This window comes from Eleutherodactylus coqui, chromosome 8 (genome assembly GCF_035609145.1).
Source record: "Eleutherodactylus coqui strain aEleCoq1 chromosome 8, aEleCoq1.hap1, whole genome shotgun sequence".
Taxonomy (NCBI): Eukaryota; Metazoa; Chordata; class Amphibia; order Anura; family Eleutherodactylidae; genus Eleutherodactylus; species Eleutherodactylus coqui.
In genome coordinates, this window is record NC_089844.1 from 128478906 (window position 1) to 128499342 (window position 20437).

At 45.0% G+C, this 20437-nt stretch overlaps 1 protein-coding gene across 2 annotated transcripts in view; it reads right to left on the minus strand.

Moving 5' to 3' along the window:
- Positions 1 to 600: 600 nt before the first annotated feature.
- Positions 601 to 20437, minus strand: part of TECPR1 (tectonin beta-propeller repeat containing 1) — a 69941-nt gene continuing 50104 nt past the window's right edge. For both annotated transcript variants that reach the window (XM_066576390.1, XM_066576389.1), the window contains exons 19-25: positions 20133 to 20189; positions 18447 to 18621; positions 16170 to 16305; positions 11812 to 11904; positions 9617 to 9723; positions 5505 to 5624; positions 601 to 4200 (exon numbers count right to left, since the gene is read on the minus strand). In XM_066576390.1, the coding sequence (XP_066432487.1) occupies positions 3985 to 4200; positions 5505 to 5624; positions 9617 to 9723; positions 11812 to 11904; positions 16170 to 16305; positions 18447 to 18621; positions 20133 to 20189 (904 nt within the window). In that variant the 3' untranslated portion in view covers positions 601 to 3984. The remainder of the gene's footprint in view (positions 4201 to 5504; positions 5625 to 9616; positions 9724 to 11811; positions 11905 to 16169; positions 16306 to 18446; positions 18622 to 20132; positions 20190 to 20437) is intronic.

Here is a 20437-nt window from a genome sequence, read left to right on the forward strand (position 1 = left end):
GGGGGAGCGGGCCGGGGATCGTTCTAGCCCACCGGCCTCCATTCACAGTAAACAGGAGTCACTTACACATTGAGCGGCTCCTGGTTACATGGGCTGACAATCACTTGGTTTTTAGCTCTATTAAAAAATAAGAGACTGACAGGTGAGCAATTTCTCAATCAGCACCTTGTCGGTGGCCGCGTGTACATGGGACTACCATCTCCAGCGAGAATTTGGGCGATAATCGCCTGTGTAAAGTACCCCTATAACACATGACTAAAGATGAGCGAACGTACTCGTTTCGAGTAATTACTCGATCGAGCACCGCAATTTTCGAGTACTTACGTACTCGGGTGAAAAGATTCGGGGGGGGGGGGGGCGCCGGGGGGAGGCGTGGCGGAGCAGGGGGTAGCAGCGGGGAACAGGGGGGAGCCCTCTCTCTCTCCCTCCCCGCTGCAACACCCCACTCACCCACGGCGCCCCCCAAATCTTTTCGCCCGAGTACGGAAGTACTCGAAAATTGCGGCGCTCGGGCGAAAAAGGGGCGTGGCCGAGTAGGTTCGCTCATCTCTACACATGACCATAACAAGCCATTACTAAGAAAGCAAAAAGACAGGAGCAGTCACTTCAACCTCCAGTGTTTAATTCAAGGAACTGCCAAGTACATTTGGAAGAACAGAACACAGTCATTAAGTTATCATATTGCATATTTCACAATAACACAGTATAGGAAGTGCAGTGGTTTTAAAGGAAGAACTAAGACGCAACCACAAAAAGGGGTTCACGTGGGCGTACTTCACACTTTTTGTTCTTTTCCAAAATTTGTAACGAAAAACAGGAATGGACCCGAGAATTAGGATCCTGGTTTGCTTTTTTAAGATAAAATTGAAAGGAAATAAAACCTGAAATTCATTGGTCTAAGGGGACAGTCAGCACCTTACATAGACACATGTAGAATGATCACCGAATAGAACCTCATTTACCCACAACCCCAAAAGAAAAATGGAGTACTCCACTATGACCGCCAAACTATGCAACTGAAGTAACCCCTACATATACAATAAGTTATTCTGTAGTCATAAATAGTAGATTAAAAAAAAAGGAAAGGAGATTCTCTCACTACTTACACAAAGTGTTTGGAATTAGCATAACCCCCCCCCATCCCGCCTGCCCCAACCCTATGCTCAGAGGTGTAAGGTGAAGCTTCTGGACCTGTAACAGGACCCCCAACTATAATGGTTTATTCCCAGTACTGGGCTCCCTATATGGAGAAGAGAGGCCTTATTGGCCCCCTAAGGCTCCTGGCCCAGTTACACTCCTGCCTATGATATATAGCTGCATTATATTTTACAACTGACCCTCCCTGTCCTCAAAGTTTATACAACACCCAGGGATCGTCTGTTAGCCGTGCAGAATAACTACTGGTGGCCACCGCTACTAAGGTGCTGTGCGTAGTACATTGTGCTTCACAGAACCCCTACTACTCGCCCAGCTGAACTACTCCAAATGCCCTCCTGTTTGGAAATATGGCACAAGCTATTAAATAAGTTGTGCTCTGCACCGTTGGAAGGTCACACCTCATTAACAGACACCGATACAAACAGTCACTTGAGTTGGTGCCGTGCGTCTTCATACTAAGTGCATTACTAAATCCGCTCTGTGTGCCCATCACAGGTTTAACATGGTCACGGCCGCAGGATGTCCCAGACAGCCGAGGTGGTAAGGGTACTTTTAGATGGGACAAGTATTGCTCCTGTGCTATTACACAGGAGGGATATCAGTGCCTGGAGCTGGAGTGCATTGGAGATCTCTTCTGGCCATCCGCCTCCATTCACCATGAACACACGGTTGCTGAAAGAGGAGCGACTAACCGTTTATACTCCGCGAGAAGTTTCTCACTAGTTGCTTCATATCAGTGTGCTGAAATGAAGCAACTAGCGACTAATAAGCTATTTCTCACTTATTACCCCGTCGGATTCCACGCTTACACGGGACAAAACAGGTCAGAATCTCTAGTTTGGGCGATTTTTCAGGCAATAGTTGGCCCATGTAAAACTACCCTAGAAGGCATCAGAAGACGCAGGAAGGATGGTTGTAAATGGAGTCATATATTAACAATCCTATATCTTTATAATCTGCCATTATACATTTCCAAGTAAGTCGCAGGTTCACAGGGCACATTCAGACAAGTCTCCTAAAAGCTGGGGGGCAAAGTGGTGAGTGGGAGCAGTTTGGAGATGCCCACCTCTCCTCCACTAGCCCTATAGCAGCAGTCTGGTTAAAGTGTTTTTTAGCCCTAATCTATCATTATCGCTCTAGGCTTGTCTTAAAGGTGTCCGTGACGCCATTGACCTACCCACTAAAATGGCGCTTTATAGTTCAACAGTGTACATGCCACGCCACACTGCAGCAGATCTACTCTAAACTGAATGCAACATCACCAGAGAAGCTCTGCGACAGCGAGACCGGGAATGGCGCAGGAGCATTAACGAGCCTAAAGTGCTTTAAAGATGAATAAACATTACAAATGGTAATAGAAATATCAACAGTTAATGCTGACATCACTAGTTACCGGTGGAGTCATATACCCTGGCCTCTGCGATCTGTAGAATACCAATGGATACCTGTATTGTGCTTCTATAGAAAGTGTATGGAATTTTTAACAGGAACCTGGTACCCCTACCGACCTATAGGAATAAGTCAACAGGCCAGGACAACACGACATGTGCTTTTCCATCCTCTGTTTGCATATTTTATCCCAGGGAGCATTGCAAGGCCTATAGAAGACCCCTCAAGAAGAAACCTCAACTCCCTAGACCTTAGAGTATTTTACAGATGCTGTAATTTAAAGTGCATCTCTGCATTAAAATTACCATTTGCTAGTACAGATTGTAGTCACGGAGGGCTTTTTTTTTGGTCACCCAGTCACTAGCCTGTGTTCAAGTACAGACACTGCCCTGATGTTAGTCCTGTAGCAAGTATGCCGCCTATAAGCAAAAATACCCCTAAAATGACTTCATGGGGTTGCCCCACGAAAATAAATTATCACCTATCCATAGGTTAGATGATGGGTGTCTGACTGCCATCATGAAAATGGGGGTCCCAACTGAACCCGGATGAAATGGCGACAGGTAATTTGTATCCCGGAGTCCAAAAAGTGATCACATAATTGGAAACAAACTTGAAAAGGGCTCCTTATGCAGAGAGTCTCCCTAATACACACTACAATACTCACAACATACAAGCAGAGCCGCCGCCCCAGACCATGGAAACATAAAAGGTAAGTACGGTTCCTGTGCAAAAAGAACATCCTTATTATTTAACCAATGTCTAAAACAGAATAAAAGGGAAGTAAAAGTTTACAAATAAATAAAAGACTTTCTTGACGCGTTTTACATCATTTCCATATCTCCAGGCTGTAATGGCAGGAAGAGGTGTGCGCCAGGAATGTATCATGCATTTCACAGTTACCACAATTACAGAGTTTAGGGGAAAACCATTTAAATAGGTTGTAATTGTTTGCTTACTAATAGCAGATGATTACTCCTGTGCATGCTACAGTAGCAGGGATGTTTCCACCTCCTCCTCCTTCCAGTGCTGGGGCCACACAATGACTTTTAGACTGGCCGGCCATGCCGGAAGTTTTGAAGTTCTATTCCTGAAGTTAAATGGGGTTGTCTTGAGATTTTTCCACGGAAACAGCGCCACTTTTTTCCATGCTTGTGTCTGGTACTGCAGCTACAATACAAGACATAGCCCATAGCCAAAAGTGGAGCTGTAACTGGGAAAATAAAGCAGGGGACACATCTCGCAGCTAGAAAGGTGACATTAAATGTTGTAAAGTCATTGTGTAGCTCCAGCCTAAAAGGAAATGGCATGTAATAACTTTCACATAAAACTAGAAATACCTACATAAACCGTGTAACCAAATGTTCTCTGCCTGTCTTTGTACTCTAAGACTCTAAATATGGCATTTGCCAGTATATTTTAATAAGTTGCCGCTCTTCAACTTGGGTTTCCAGACTCCTCCAGTGCTGGCTCGCTCTTCTTTTCATCCGCATTGATGTTCATGGACTTTGTGGATTTGTCATCCGCACTGATGTTCATGGACTTTGTGGATTTGTCATCCGCACTGATGTTCATGGACTTTGTGGAACTGGCTTCAGGCTGGATACTGCAATAACCTGCATTACCCCTAATGGTCACGTGTTCCCAGCCTCCCTGAAAGACAAAAAGTGACACCATCCATTGGCTGCCTTCAGGTTATCCCAAAACATGGCAGAATTTGATCATACTTTTTAAGTTTGGAGAACAGGAGGGCACTACATGCATAAGCCTTGGAATTAAAACATCCTCGCAGAATGATAAAAGCTGGAATGGAGCGGATATAAAATATTGCCTTAAAAGGGAAGCTGTCGCATCCTATAAGTACAATAAACTAAGTTATGGTGCCCCTAGGGCACGTCGGTCCTAAGGAGTCTTGGGGTGTCATTTTTATACTTGCATGGCTCCCCATTCCGGCGCTGTCACCCATGGAAGTTGATGTGCAGTCTCTCCGCATGACTTCTCTATGGGAGTGTGAGTGCAGAGTGCATGCTCACTGACAGAAGAGAACAGTCAGTCACTGACTGAAGGAAAAAAAAAAGTCAGGCTAAGAGACAGCGCCGAAGTCCAGGGTTGACAGCATGGGAACGGGCAAGCATAAAAAGTACACCCCAAGACTCTTCAGGACCTTCTCCTTAGTTTATGGTGCTAATAGGACGCAAGAGGTTCCCTTTAAAATGTACCTAACTTTTTTTGAGTAACTTAGCAAATCTGATAACTAGCAAAAGCTTATCCTGCAATCACATAAACCAAGTTTGTTGAAGAGTTAGTGACCACTTAAAGTGAATCTCCACCTTTCATCGGCATGTGGTTTATAAAATTTAAAACTGCGTGCAAATGAATTTCTTACTATACCTATTTAGCAGTCGGATCAGTGTTTTTCAGATGCGGAGGTCCAAGTCACCTTCACAGCTGTAAACTTAGAAAAGAACTTTCCATCTGCCTGTAGCCACCACTAGAGGGAGATTACTAGGTCTTGTTTTCTTATTGGGTTCAGTGTAATTAAAGAATTTTCCAAACCCCCCATACAAATTGAATAAAAGCCAGGGATCGTGTAAAAATTCTAAAAAAGGCATAACTTGCCTGTTCATTCTGCCTCCATTGGAGTGCAGGTGCTCCCCACTGGTCTTAGGGATATCAGCGCTGATACCACTGACCGCCCAAGTTACCGCTACCGTCAATCACTGGCCTTAATGGTCATATGGGTAGTCAGTGGCATCACGACTTCTGTGCGTGAAAACAAAGACCATTTGGGAGCATCAGAGCGGTGAAGCTGGAATGAACAGGTACGTTCTACTTCTTTATAATAATACCTAGCTTTCATTAAAATTGTGGGGGTCTCAGAAAACCCCTTTAACAGCAAGCAGCCAGAGAAGAAAAGAAATACAAGGCCATATAAGAAAAATAAAAATCCCACTCACCCCGATCCCGTAGTCCCAGGACTGTCCTTTGAGTGCCATTGGCTGAACGCCTATGCGATGACAGACGGTCCCACAGCTCAGACTGTGGCTGCCCTGTACCTTATCAGCAATCACCCAAATCTGAAAATGGTAAAAGAGAACATAAAAAAGAAGTTCAACCAATAAGGGTAACAGAGAACGCATCACTTACATTGTTCAGTTTCAGAGTTTCTGCCCACTAGCGTTTTTTTCTCTACCGATGCGAGATCGAGTGCCTCGCAGCGCAGAGAAAATGCTGCGATACCGGCCATTGTTTTCAATGCGGCCAGCAGCAGCCCCATTGAAAACATAGGGAATAAATCGCGGAATTCTGCCACAGCTGTGACAGCTATGGCAGAGGATTCTTTCATTGATGAATGGCTGAGGGCTGCCTATGACTGGTTGAGTGCTGTGACCAATCTCAGGCAGCGCTCAGCTGTCAATCAATGCCTGAGCGCTGCCTGTGATTGGCTGAACGCTCAGCCATTTACGCCAGCGTTTTCTGGAGGCAGGGATATTTCAATCCCCGGCCTCCAGAACACAGAAGACAACTGCCGTCCCAGAGAGAAAAGCCAGAGAGCTCTTCTAGGTGAATATATTATATATAATATTTTTTTATTTTTATTTTTTACAGTTAGCCATGATTTTCAGGGAAGGACTGATATTTCAAATCCTTCCCTAAAAAAGCAAATGAGTATGAAACCATTGAAAATCATTGGTTTTATAATCATTGCTCTCGTATTGCAAAAAAAATATATATATATCGCTAGTGGGTAGAAGCCCTCAGCCAACATAAAAATCAGTGTCGAATTGGGCACTTATATAGTTTAAACACTAATGGTTCACATAGGAATGAAGTCTAGACACGCTGCCCAAGCATGGACAATCTGGTGATGACATCATCTGCTCGTTCGCTTGGGCAAATGAGAATCGTGAAGTTCTCACCCGTGTAAAAGAGGCGTTGGGATAAATCCTCAATATCAGATGGGGGTCCGCCGCTTGGGGTGACCACCAATCAGCTGATAAGAAGCTGCTGCCAAGGATCGGAAAGCTCAGAAGGTCATCAGTTCGGCAGTGGCCTGGTTTAGCGCTGCAGCTCGCTCTCACTGAAGTGAGCAGCAGTTCCCTTGATTAAAAATGCTGTTTTTGTTTTTCAGGTCTCATTTAGAAACTTAACTGTATTACTATATGGTATAATGGTTGGAGGTGAGCAGAGACGGGCCTGCAATGAGCTTCCAGTGAGGTCTACACTTCACTACAAATGTTCAGCAGTCCAGAGAATCCGCTAGTCCAGTAACTTCTCATGCATGCTCAGAAACGGTGATCACTGGACACATCCATTAGTCAAGCACAAGTGAGGACGGCATGCTAAAGACGACTATGGATCAACACGGCAATCAAAGGGTTGGGGAGCCCTTCTGGAAAACTTCTGCCCAATTCTGATGGCAAAAATCAAACTGCTGCAGGCGGCAAAGTGCGCAAGCAAGAAGACAGAGCTGTGCCCAGATTTTATGTATGTGGTTGACAGAACACGGATGTAACTAGCAGAACAAGTTCTTCAATTGAGAAGCTGCATGAGGGATCTTTCAAACTTTAGATTCAAGCAAAACAAATATCTGTGAAATCACTTAGTTCATGAGAGCCGCGTTGGAATAGCCGGCTTTACTGTCCACTCGGTTGTCCCATTAAAGACTTCTTTACGTTTCTGGTCTTAAAGGGGTATTACCATCTTGGCCTATTACCCTGTTCCAAACCTCTCGCCCCCCCCTGGTCGTTGCACCCAGAGGTGGCTTGGTTTTATAGAACCAGCCAAGTACTCTGTGCTACGCCGTTTTCATAACTCCTATAGAAGTGAGTGGGAGTTCTGCAAATAGCGAAAAACAGAGTGTTTGGCTGTTTTAAGTAAAATCGGCCACCTATGGGAGCGTGCATGCTGCGAATAGGTGAGAAATGTTATTCTTGGGAGTAGCACCATTTTTATTATTAATAGTTATGGATAATTAGCAGTTTGTTGGTTTTGTCACAAACCTGTGCCCAATTTATGTTATACCCCGCCCCCCATTCAGATAACTTGAGCCCTGGTTTTAGTAGATTTCTTCCAATTAAGCAATTACAAGACACCTCTGTAACGGATACCGAAGGCCTGGGCCAAGTCTGCTTCCTGCATCGGTCTTGTGGTTTTGATACCTAATCCTGCTTACGCCTTTAGTAATGAAAGTGGCTTCATAAGATATGACTCTTATATGGCATAAGAGTTGCTGGTAGAATCAAGGCTCTTTCAGACAACTTGAAAAGCATTCCGCAATATGCACTGTAAGACACCGCTACACATGTCGTTGAGGAGTTCGCTCCAAAGCCCATGTCTACATGCGGATTTTGATATTGAATTACCAGCAGAAATGTAAGCCATTTTCATTTCATCAAAAGCCAGATGGAGGAGATGGATTTTGGGGCAGAATTGACCAGGTCTTGTGGTGCATAATGTGAGCTAGTTCTGCCAGAGTGAAAGTACCCTTATGGAACCTCAGAACATGCCAGTAATGTGGAGTTCACATAATGACATTGTGTGCACCCTAAAGGCCCATTTAGACACAATTATAGCTTAAAAGATGTCTTGAGCGATAATCTTTGTGTCCATTTACAGCACAAGGCGATCGCTCAAACGTTAAGCGATCACCTTGCGCTCTGAGAGGGGATACAGAAGACAAGCAGAGCCGCTTGTCTTCTGCATCCAGCTGTTCTCCGCTCGGAGCACCCGGCTGTTATATAGCTCAGCGCTCCGAGCGGAGGATGCAGAAGACAAGTGGGGTGGTCTTCTGCATCCAGCTGTTCTCTGCTCAAAGCGCCCGGCTGTTATACAGCTGAGCGCTCCGAGCGGGGTATGAAGAACGCAGCTGGACCGCTCTGTTCTTCATACCCCACCTGTGTTCAGGAAGCGGCATACAGCTGAAACAATAGTATCAGCTGTATCTCGCTGTGAATTCCTGATAACTGATCGCTGATCCTTCAGCATGCTGAAAGACAACGATGGCTTAACGAAAAATGCACAATGTCAGTGCAGTTACACACAACGATTATCGCTCAAAAGACGGCTTTTGAGAAATAATCGTTGTGTCTAAATGGGCCTTAAGACTCGGTTTACATCTGCATTCAGGGGTTTCCATTCTTCTGTTCCTTCATAGAGACATGAAAGCAGAAAAAATAAAGATTTTTGTTTAACCTTCCATTGATTCCAACAGGGGTTTTTGGGGCTCGGAGTTTGTCTCCGTTCAGGTCTTTTCCTTCAGACTTCCTTTTTATTTTCCATGATACAATAGTGTATTCTGTTGTGCTATTTTTTCGATCCAAAAAAAACGTAAATCTGCTGGAAATTACCCTTTTGCAGCCAGAAGCAGACAGCTCTGTATATTATTCAGTGGCCTGGTTGGAACTGCAGGCTAAGTCCTACTGAAGTGAATAGAATTTGGCCTGCAATAACAATCTGGGCCACTGTGCGATGTACGGAGCTGTCTGCTTCCTGCAGCAAAACAGCTCTGTATATTAAAATACCAACCCAGGAGAACTGCTGATTGCTGGAGAACTCCCAGCTATCTCCTATTGATGGTCAATGCTGAAGAAGTGTCATCAATAGCTAGATTTGGGACAAGCTCTTTAAGGAGATACACATTCACACACATGTAACAAGATATAAAATCTAGGTAAAGGGTGCAGATAGCGATCTTTCTTGTAGTATATTCCAACACAAGGGTTTGAGCGAAGACTTGACACTAAATAAAGCTTCATTTAAATAGCTGTTTTCACTGGAAAAAACTGTGGTTGGCCACCTATTTCTCAAAAAATTATGTATTGCATGTCAGCCATTCAAATGAGTGGCTGATCAGGTAATAAATGGACTGCTGAATATGCCAGAGTAGAAGCCATTGATGGGTCTCTGTTCCTGCTCGTAAAGAGGGGTCCTAAGAGGAAGAACCCCCTCATTGACATTCAAATGCCCCATTAGATGCTCTTATTATGAGAAAAACCCTATAAGCCAATTTCACAAGTCATCAGGAGATCGTAAATGACATATTATAATACAGACAGATGGTACCTACCTGATCAAGGGGCCCTACAGACACTTTGCGGATATTGTTTGACACATGTTCCCAGGTAGATCCCTGAGGGTAACTTGGTGTGACACCAACTCTAAACCATAAATTGCCTAAATTGGAAAATACAAATATTGTAGCTATGAAGGTTAGTAAGAAGGTTACTGAAGAGTAAAATGTTAGACATTTAATAATGTACAGTATACAGATTGACTATAAAGGGGATCTCTGCCTAAAATCAATCAATTACCTGTGAACATGGCCTATACAGTAGGAAGGCTACCTAAATTTGGGCTTTAAAAAAACACTTTTGAAAGCCATATGTGGGGAAAAAGGGGATATTAAGCCTCACTGCAGTCATGTGTGAATATTTGGGTTTACAGTGAAAGTAAAGGGGTATTTCCATCTCATAGTGACTGTATAATGCTAGGATATGCCCTCACTTTACGACCGGTGAGGTCCTACCTCTTGAGAATGAAGAAGCAGCCTCAGCACTAATCCAGACGGCCTCATTCACTTAAATAATAAAGATGTGTTGCAGCTCCTCTGCACAGCAGTTCGCTGGGGAACCATTGGGCAAGGAAAGACTGCGACTAGAGATGAGCGAGCGTACTCACTAAGGCAAACTACTCAAGTGAGTAGTGCCTTATGCGAGTACCTGCACGCTCGTCTCTAAAGATTCGGGTGCCGGAGAGGGTTGGGGATCTTTCTCTCACTCCCCCCCCCCCACTCACTCCCACAACTCCCCGCTCTCCCTCCAAATCTTTTGAGACAGGCGGGCAGGTACTCGCATAAGGCACTACTTGCTCGAGTAGTTTGCCTTAGCGAGTACGCTCCCTCATCTCTAACTGCAACCCCTTAATCCTCGATCAATAGAGAGATCGGACGATCGCAATGAATGTGTGATGGCATAGCCTAGCAGTATACTATCACTATGTAAAAATTGACCCTACAATGTCATATATATGTCTTGGTGGGGGCCCAACCACAAAGACCCCCAACAAACAAAATGAAGACTGAGCTCTTCCCACATCTCCCATTTAATGTAATGGCAACTACTCCACCAAGAAAGTGGGACCAGGCAACTTAAAGGGGTTGTCCCGCGAAACAAAGTGGGTCTATACACTTCTGTATGGCCATATTAATGCACTTTGTAATGTACATTGTGCATTAATTATGAGCCATACAGAAGTTATCAAAAGTTTTATACTTACCTGCTCCGTTGCTGGCGTCCTCGTCTCCATGGTGCCGACTAATTTTCGGCCTCTAATGGCCAAATTAGCCGCGCTTGCGCAGTCCGGGTCTTCTGCTGTCTTCAATGGGGCCGCTCGTGCAGAATGCCGCCTCCGTGTAGCTCCGCCCCGTCACGTGCCGATTCCAGCCAATCAGGAGGCTGGAATCGGCAATGGACCGCACAGAAGCCCTGCGGTCCACAGAGAGAGAGGATCCCGGCGGCCATCTTCAGCAGGTGAGTATGAAGACGCCGGACCGCCGGGATTCGGGTAAGTACTACCCGGTTTGTTTTTTTAACCCCTGCATCGGGGTTGTCTTGCGCCGAACGGGGGGGGGGTTAAAAAAAAAAAAAAAACCCGTTTCGGCGCGGGACAACCCCTTTAATTTGCAGGATCAAAGAAAGTCCCAAAAGTTGGACCCGCACTGTTCAGACATGTAGGTCTTCTCCCTTTAATATAGTATCTCCTCTTACACAGCCATACTCTCTACTCAGTGGTTATGTAGGCGACAAATGTTCCCCGGGTACGGCCAACTCTACAGCGGTTGTGGTCAATTATCACAGTGTAGGAGCAGTGCTGGATGTTAGTCATGTACATGGTGAATGGCTTCTCCAGGTGTTGTGAAGTTCATGTCCCCCTCCCGTGTCACAGCAGTCTGCAACTTTCACAATCCACTCAGACTTTGGGTTTCACAGGCTGCAGCTGAATGATATGCAGACTATCACAATCACATGTGTGGACATAGTCAGTTACTACTTATTAAGGGTTAGATTATGTCCAGCTGCTCACTTCTCAATACATTTTGCACAAGACATTTCTATTTTAGGCCTCGTCTCTATCACCACATTATATTTAGTGTCACAAATGGAACTTTATCAGCAAATTTTCGATAAACCGGAACACTTCCATACTGAAGCTTGCACGACTCAGTCCAATCTGGGATATACAAGGTTGGTAAGACACACTTACCGTTTTCATCAACAGCAAACACGGCCGTTTGTCCTACAGAGACTTGCTGCAGCTTCTGCTTCGGTGGAGATGGAATGTGATACCAGCAGTCTCCTAAATCACAAGAAGTAGTCAGACATTACATCTAATGTAAGCAGAAACAGAAAATGCGCACAGGTACGGTAAATGGGGTCACCAGTCAACATTTAAAAAAAAAAAAAATAGTTAATAAATAAATTCCATGTATACAGCACTGACATATAGGGTGGATTCAGCGGACCGTATATCGGCTCGGTTTTCACGCCGAGCCGATATATGGTGTCCTCATCTGCAGGAGGGGGGTGGAAGAGCCAGGAGCAGGAACTGAGCTCCCGCCCCCTCTCTGCCCCTCTGCACGATTTGTAATGAAAGGAGGCGGGACGGGGCCCAAGTTCCGAGAATTAGCCCCGCCCCCGCCCCTCCCTATTGCAAATAGTGCAGAGGGGCAGAGAGGAGGTGGGAGTTCAGAGCACTGCTCCTGGCTCTTATAGGCTCCCCCCCTGCAGAGAGACGACGTATATCGGCTCGGCGTGAAAACCCAGCCGATATACGTTCGTCTGAATCCAGCCTTATAGCAATGAAACCAGAGGAGTCGGTGGAAACTACTGAACTCCGATACATTCCAAATACAGTATACACAGATGGGCGTCTCTAATAAAGTGACCGTTTAATCAGCACATTGGACCTCCTTTGGCTTTCAGAGCTGCAGTAGTTTGTTGAGGTGTCCATCCAGAGGTATCAGAGGACCATGGTGCGCCAAGAGAACATTCCCCACACCATTACTGCACCAGCCTGACCTGCTGAGACCTGACAGGAAGGGTTCATCAAATCATGCTGCTTGTCGCAAATTCTGGTGCAACAGAAGCCTGGATTCATCTGACCAGGTGATGTTTTTCCACTGCTCAGAGATTCAATTTTTGCACACTTCTGACCACTGGAGTCTTGTCTTGTTTGTTTTTCTTACATGTAAAAGCCCCCTAAGCGCACCTCTAGATAACAACCGCACTGGAACTGGTCGTGTGCCGTTATAATCCGTCCATGCTAAGGAACGTTGAATTGTGCATTCGGACAAGCTACTGTAGTTGGAGCACCAGCACTGTATTCGGCTGTGAACCGCCTACTGGTCATAATTATTCCGGACATCCTCCTCGGACCCTTTTTGTCAAGTGGTTTACGTCCACAAGATCCCCTTTCACTGGATGTGCTTGCTTGATCCCACCATTCTCGGTATATACTCCACACCACCAACTGAGAAAACCCCACAAGGTTGGCTGTGAAATCTTGGCTTCGGCTAGTCTTGCACCGATGACCAGGCCTCGATGGAAGTCGCTCATTTTTTCCATTCTAACCTAGATTCACACTAAAAGTGATCTACGAAAAACGTCCTCCCTTGATTCTATGCTGCACTCCGGGGTCACCGGTCTAATTTCCATACAGGAAAACTCCAATTGTGAACCAGCCGGTATCCCCATTAAAGTGGCCATTCAATGTAAATCGGCAAGTTCTCATTTTCGATCAACTTTTAAAAAAAATGTTATTCAGCGAAGAACTTTTTTATCCATTTCTGCGTGACAACAGTCATATTTAGGGGCCTCAACGACAGCAATTATACCCACATTACCGGGCCGCCCTCCTTTAGATATCATGGAGAAAACCAAGCATTTGTCCTGAGATATTTTTAAATCAAGATTAGGAGTTTTAAAATGTGGGTAGAATATCCTAACGATATTGTTTGCCATTGTCATATATACATATTTACCTTTCTATTAAAGCTGCTGGAAGGTCACCTCTGATCTAAGACTGTTTACCCAGTGCTTCGCAGTGGGCCGTACCTGTACCGTCACATGCCGAGCCGAGCCGCTCCAGGCACTACACAAGCAGAGGCATAAAGCAAGATTCCAGGGTACAGAACAGTCAGAATCCCTGTAAAGCTGCCTTATGTGGAATGGTTCATGGTGCTGATACAATGATGGCTGGTTTCTCATAGTGGCTGTCTCTCGGTCACCTACATAGGACTTTTCTCTCTTCTCTAGGTCTCACACTTGGAATACCTGCCCTTTCACTTCAGAGCACTCCTGCTCCATCGGCTGTTTTAAGCTCCTTCTGGCAGCTGAAGATGGTCCCATAGACAAGTGCTCAGGGAACTGTGCTAATGTAAGATTGCTATTGAAAACCAAATACAAGGTAGACTCGGGGTCCGTTTAGACCTGCAGATTTAGCGTTCGCTCTGGAAAAACTAACGATTTATCGTCAGTCGTTGGCTCACACTTACACTGAACGATTATTGTTCATTTTTGCTCATCTGAACGATTATTGTTCCGTGTAAGATGGCCTTTACTTATAGAAGGGGCTGGTGTCATAGGACTCATGGGATCCCCATCTAAGTTGGCTTTCAACCAATCTAAAAGGCAGGAGGGGTCAGGCAGCTTATAGATTTCAACTTTATAGGATAGTTTGTCCAAAAGAAACCCCAGGAGGCAGAGAATGTAACACAGCTGCTGCAACGGGTTTCAGGGGGTATACAGCTATACTAAACACTTGCTTAAGCAGAAATACCTCTCGTGGTTTCTGTTGGAATAACCAATCCTATACGGCTGAAACCTGGAAACTGCCTGATCACTTCTGCCTTTTCAATTAGCTGAAACCCAGCTTGGAAGGGGTCCTGTGAGTCTATATAACCACAGCCCCTTGTAGAGGTCTACCTTATTTTTGGTTTTCAAGATCCATTTTATATTGGAATATTCCCTCAATTGCTGCCCACCACCTTTTTTTCCCCATTTTTAATTGGCTGACTAGATCGTCAATTAGCTGACAAAAGAGCAAACCCTTAGGCCTCCCTCACACAGGCGTTTGCAGAAACGCAGATTCAGCCCAGTTTCAGCAGCGATGGCATTCTTTATGCCAGCGATTTGGCTGCGTTTTCAGTGCAGCTGAAAACTCAGCCAAGGATGCTGAGAAACAAAGCCAAAACAATACAAAACTCTCCTATCAGCTGCCGTCCGGGTCCCGGCCGCTGATCTCTGCCGCTGCTCCAGGCTTACCCTGTACTGACAGATCTATTGCTGTAAGCGAGATTTGAGAACCCTACATCCAGCAATAGATTACTGCGATTAGGCATCAAGCCAGCGCCGAGAACCAATCACAGCCATTAATTGACTGTCTCAGCTTGCCGGCTCTGATTGGCTCAGACAGTCAATGAATTGCTGTGATTGAGCATCGAGCCAGCGCCGAGAAGCAATCACAGCAATCTATTGCTCTAAAACCTCGCTTACAGCAATAGATCTATCAGTGCAGGGGAAGTCTGCAGCAGAGATTAGCAGCCGGGACCCGGACGGCAGCTGCAAGGTGAGTATTGCTCCCACCCTTCCCACCCTCCCCCCCCCCCCCCATCTAGTATAGCTAGGGCTGATTTTCAGGGTAGAGCTTATATTGCAAGCACTCTCCCCAAAAATAAGTGTGCGGTTAACACTGCCAAAAACGCGGCACCAAGTTTTGCCACGTTTTCAGCAGTGCTGAGTCCGCTACCTATTCATTTCACTGGGCGACGCAGGGCTGAAAATGCCCAAAAATAGAACGTGCAAGACTGAAATGAATGGGTGCGATGTACAGCGTTTAGCGCTAAACACTGTACAATAATGTTTGGGTGATGTCAAGCCTGTTTAGCTTCATTTCATAGCAGTATCCATCATCTTTGGTTCTCAGTTATTAGTGGAATTGATATTTTGTGCCGGCATAAAAATGGTCATTTGTCGGCAGCACATCGCCCATGTGAATAGGGGGCTGTGCTGCCGAGGAATGCACTTTGTATGAAGTCGAACAGTAGTAGTACTGATCATACATCCTCCCCATACCACTGATCTTTTGCCGATGTGAACAGTAGAACCAACGCTGACCTACACTTATTATGTTGATTGAGGTTAACACAGAATGAGGTGCGCATAAGTACTTCAGTAGCCGTTGGATGAATGCTCATTTGGCCAACAGCCATTTTTCTTGAGCCCCCATACACACGAAATCTTGCTTCAGTGAAGCACTCATGCGTTTTTCAAGGAGTGGACTAAGTGGCTGCCTGACGGCGGTTTACCTCCAGGAAAAACAAACAGGATTAGGCATCCAAATTCAATTTTCCAGATCCCTCTTTTACCTCTGAGATCATCTGTTCAGGGAGGGTCTGGAGTCCCCCATACACAATAGGTGACTAGTCTTGCCTAAATTGGCAATTTTGGACAAGTAATGTGTATGTTGGGTCTTTGTTACTTTCTATCATACCGATTGTGGTACAGTGAGCAGTAAAGTGATGTGTGACTACATATCTGGCACATGATACGAAGAACTCATACCTGCAGGTTGACTGGAAGACACTGAACCCCGATAAAAGGCAGATCCATCACGGGCTATAGCCCATACCTGCAGGCATCCTCCCACTGACAGGGAAATAAATGGCTGGTCTGTGCCAACATGGAGCCATGAGGAACCCTACAAGGCAAAATGTGGTGTTATTCAGATAATTTACGTATTGACCAGCACTGACTCATTTACCTTGCTCCCCTAAGATCAGCGATTCCAATCTAGCTGCATAGTCTAATGGGAGTCTGGGTTAGTCTGCAATCCACCTTCTGTCTCATTGCGGGGGTCAAGGAAGGATTTACAAAGGTTAGCTAATGCCAGGGGAAAGAGTGGCAACCATGAAACGAGAAGTTACACATATGTTAGAATTCTTGGGGTTTAGTAGGTCGTTCTATTGCCTCTTCTATGACCGCTTGCCAAGACTGTTCATACAAGAAATTCTGCAGGCTGACAATGCAGTGATCCTAAATAAAACTAGACTTACACTGCACCCCTGGCCACAATAGGGGCCACGTGACTAAAGATCACACTGTAACCCTGTGACCTGGTGATCTCATGGTAGTCATTGTGGGTCACGGTGCACCTAGGAAGTAACTGTGACCCCGAGAGTCGAAATAAGTCCAGAAAGGGTCATGGCCATTTGCAAGTTGCAATGTAACTGCATTGACTTCTATGAGATTGGCAGATCGAAATCTTACACTGTGATCTTTAGTTGTGTGGACAAAAATCACCATGCAGCTCTATCCTATAAAGGTGCATCCTCTGAGGACACTCATCAACTTACCCAGCATCTGCTTTTGCATTTTCTTAAAAATTATTAAACAGATCAAGGACGGAAAAAATTATTAAAGGGGTTGTCCCACAAAAAGAACTTATCCTTGGCAAATATCTGATCAGTGAGTGTCCGACTGCTGGATCCCCCACCGATCCTGGGAGTGGAGGCCTCAACTGTCTCTAAATGCATGGAATGATGGGCACAGATGCACAATACTCCATTCATTTCAAGACATTCAGGACCCCAATTCTCCTGATCAGTGGGGGTTCAAATGGTCGTAAATCCATAGAACTGATAGCGATTCCCTAGCCTGTGTATAGGAGCTCCATTATTTTGTGGCACAACCCCTTTAACATTAAAACGTGTGAAAAATTTCTAGTACTGAGCATAGTGGAGATCTTTAATTGATCATTAAGTTTAGCTCTGCTTTTCATATATCCACTACTCAAATTTGCATACAATATTGCATCAATTTGAAAATACTTTTCTTTGAAAAAAGTTTTATCTCAAGTAGATTCAATTCATTTCTAAAGCTGCTGGTGGCAATTTGGCGACTGGCTCTTCTCCTACATGGTACTGGTGCATCTGGTCTTCACCGGAACCATGGGTGGAGACATGTGCTTGTCCTGCTGGAGCTATAGGGAACACCCTCAGCTCCTGATTGGCTCCCTTGCAGGGAGCCAGGCAGGGAGGCCACTTGCAGCTGAGAAAGGAGAACATCAGGGAGTTAACATAGCGCACACTCAAGACAGGAGCCCAGCCAATCAGCAGCTTTGGGCGTACCCTATACCTCCCGCAGCACAATCCCAGGTCTCCACCCATTTTTGTGGTGGAGACAAGATGCACCAGTACCCTTCTACATGTACTGTGGTATAAAGAACTGTAGGGATTACTCTTTTCCCCTCAAACTACTTTAGTATAATCAATACCCCCAAAATGCAATACAGCAGAGTGTGCTCTTCATGGTGGCCTAAATTAAGTAAGGGTCTGTTTAGATGAGCCGATTTCTCATTTGAAGAAGCGAACAATGTCAGTTTTTGTATTTGCTCAGGCAGCTACATTATTGGCTTGTTCAAACGAGAAATCTTCCAGTCATTCACATTCACTATATAAGTGAATAAGGACGATAGACCGACCGGTATTTAAACCAAATAATAAGTGAACGAGCCAACGATGATTTTTATGCCTGCAAAAAATGACCACGAAACAAGAAGTGAACGATTTATCGATAGTCATTCGATCGTTGGCTACATTCAGACCGTACGATCATCGTTCACCTACGCTCGTTTGAACAAATCATGTAAAAGGGCCTCAAGATGTAAGAAGACATACAACTTAAAACCAAGAATACATTTGTGAATTATCAAAGGGATTCAAGAATACAGGCACGTAAGAAAACAAACAGCACTAATTATATATAGATCATGTCTAAAATATCGTCAATTTATTCTACACCAATTAGCAAAATGCTCATTCATTGATGCTATAACCTTACCGAAGGAGTCTGCGTTGTGACACCGAGCCGGCAAAGAACGTCCCCCTTGTTGCTGATGGCCCAGACCGCTATGTGTTCATTATTCCCAGTTACTCTTCCCGGATGTATGGAGACATCTCTCAACAAAATGGGTGGGACTTCCAGCCACGGTCCACTTGTCACAATTTTACATTTTCTATACAAAAAACATAGATTAGTAAAATGGCCGAATTAAACCATAGCATGCAGGGGACAACTAGCACAATACCACGAAATCATACCTGCCAACAGATATAGATACATAGAGTAACATCAGCCAGGCTTTTGTACATAATGTCAAGAAGACTTTACAAAGTTCTCATTATAAGTGATAGATAGAGATGAGCGAACCTACTCGGCCACGCCCCTTTTTCGCCCGAGCGCCGCGATTTTCGAGTACTTCCGTACTCGGGCGAAAAGATTCGGGGGGCGCCGTGGGTGAGTGAGGGGTTGCAGCGGGGAGTGGGAGAGAGAGAGGGCTCCCTCTGTTCCCCACTGCTACCCCCCGCTCCGCCATGCCTCCCCCCGCCACCTGGCGCCCCCCGAATCTTTTCACCCGAGTACGGAAGTACTCAAAAATCGCAGTGCTCGATCGAGTAATTACTCGCAACGAGTACGTTCGCTCATCTCTAGTGACAGACCTATTAGGTGACCGGGTTGACATTATGAACTTGCCCTACAGCAGTTACAATAACTTTGGGCTTCCATCACAAAAGTGGTGGATGAAGTTGGTGCTGTGGATTTCAGTAAAGCTTATGATACAAATCCACATAAAGAGCTCATAGATAAGTGATTGAAAATTGGACTTAACCCTTCGATATTCCAGAGGATTTAACAGTTGGTTAAAAGATAGATATCAAAGTGTTGTTGGTAACAGTGTATTCTGAACCGGGACGAGTTACAAGTGGTGACCACAAGGGTCGGTCCCGGGTGCTATTCTTTTTAGTATGTTTGTAAGTGACAGAGGAGAAGGGTTATCAGGTAATTGCTGGGACAGTTTCTATTTTTTTGTGTTTAGATGGGTCTTTTAGGAACATTTAAAAGAGTCCGTCAGGTCTTCAATGATGCCGTACATGAGCTCATCACAGCAGTACATACTAAGCTTTAGGATACATTATAGCAGGTAGCGTAGACAATACCTGTAAGTCCTGCATCCTCCTTCACACAGACTGACAGCCCTGTATATATACCAACCCAGACAGGAAAAGCTGTCAATCAGTATAAGTGGGCGGAGCAAGCAATGCAGGACTTACAGGCTTGTCTCTGAGTCCTGCAGCACTTTAACAGCAAGATCCTAAATCAAATCATACAAAACTCCCGGTATATAGCCGCCAGTTCATTACCCCCTTGTGGAGAGCCGTATAGGAGCACTGACAAACTGCTTTAACACAGATCTAATAACTAACATGGCGTTCTAGATGTATGCAGCGTGTTCGGAGAGAAGGATGGAAGTGTCTAGGGAAGTATTTTATGCAGCTACACCCAGATCTGCTGTCTGTCACTTTTTGGGATCATCTGATACATTGGCATCAGGAAAACATGAACAAACATCCAGATCATCTCATTCAAGCAGAGCATTTCTGTTTCTGGAAATGCACAGAACAACAAATAAGAAGTACGTTCTGCTTCTTTCTTAGAACCGCAGTGTAAGGTGTTCCTCATATTTACCTTGCCCAGCGCCTTCGTCTCACAAAATCCTTAATGGTCTTGTAGCCATGATAAGACCTGTAAAGAGATTTATACAGTTCATGTGCTGACCTCTCCAATACACCCCGCATGCTATAGTGCCTTGTATATGTTGACCCGGCTCATTGTTTCCTTTAATATTTTCTATGCCAATTTCAACAAAACGCCCTGTTCTCTCAAAGGACATTCAGTTCTATTAGATGCCCTCTTCAGGTTCACCTAATTAACTCTAAAAGAGAATTCCATTCATATCAATGGCCCCTGTTATATCAAGGACTATGTCAATA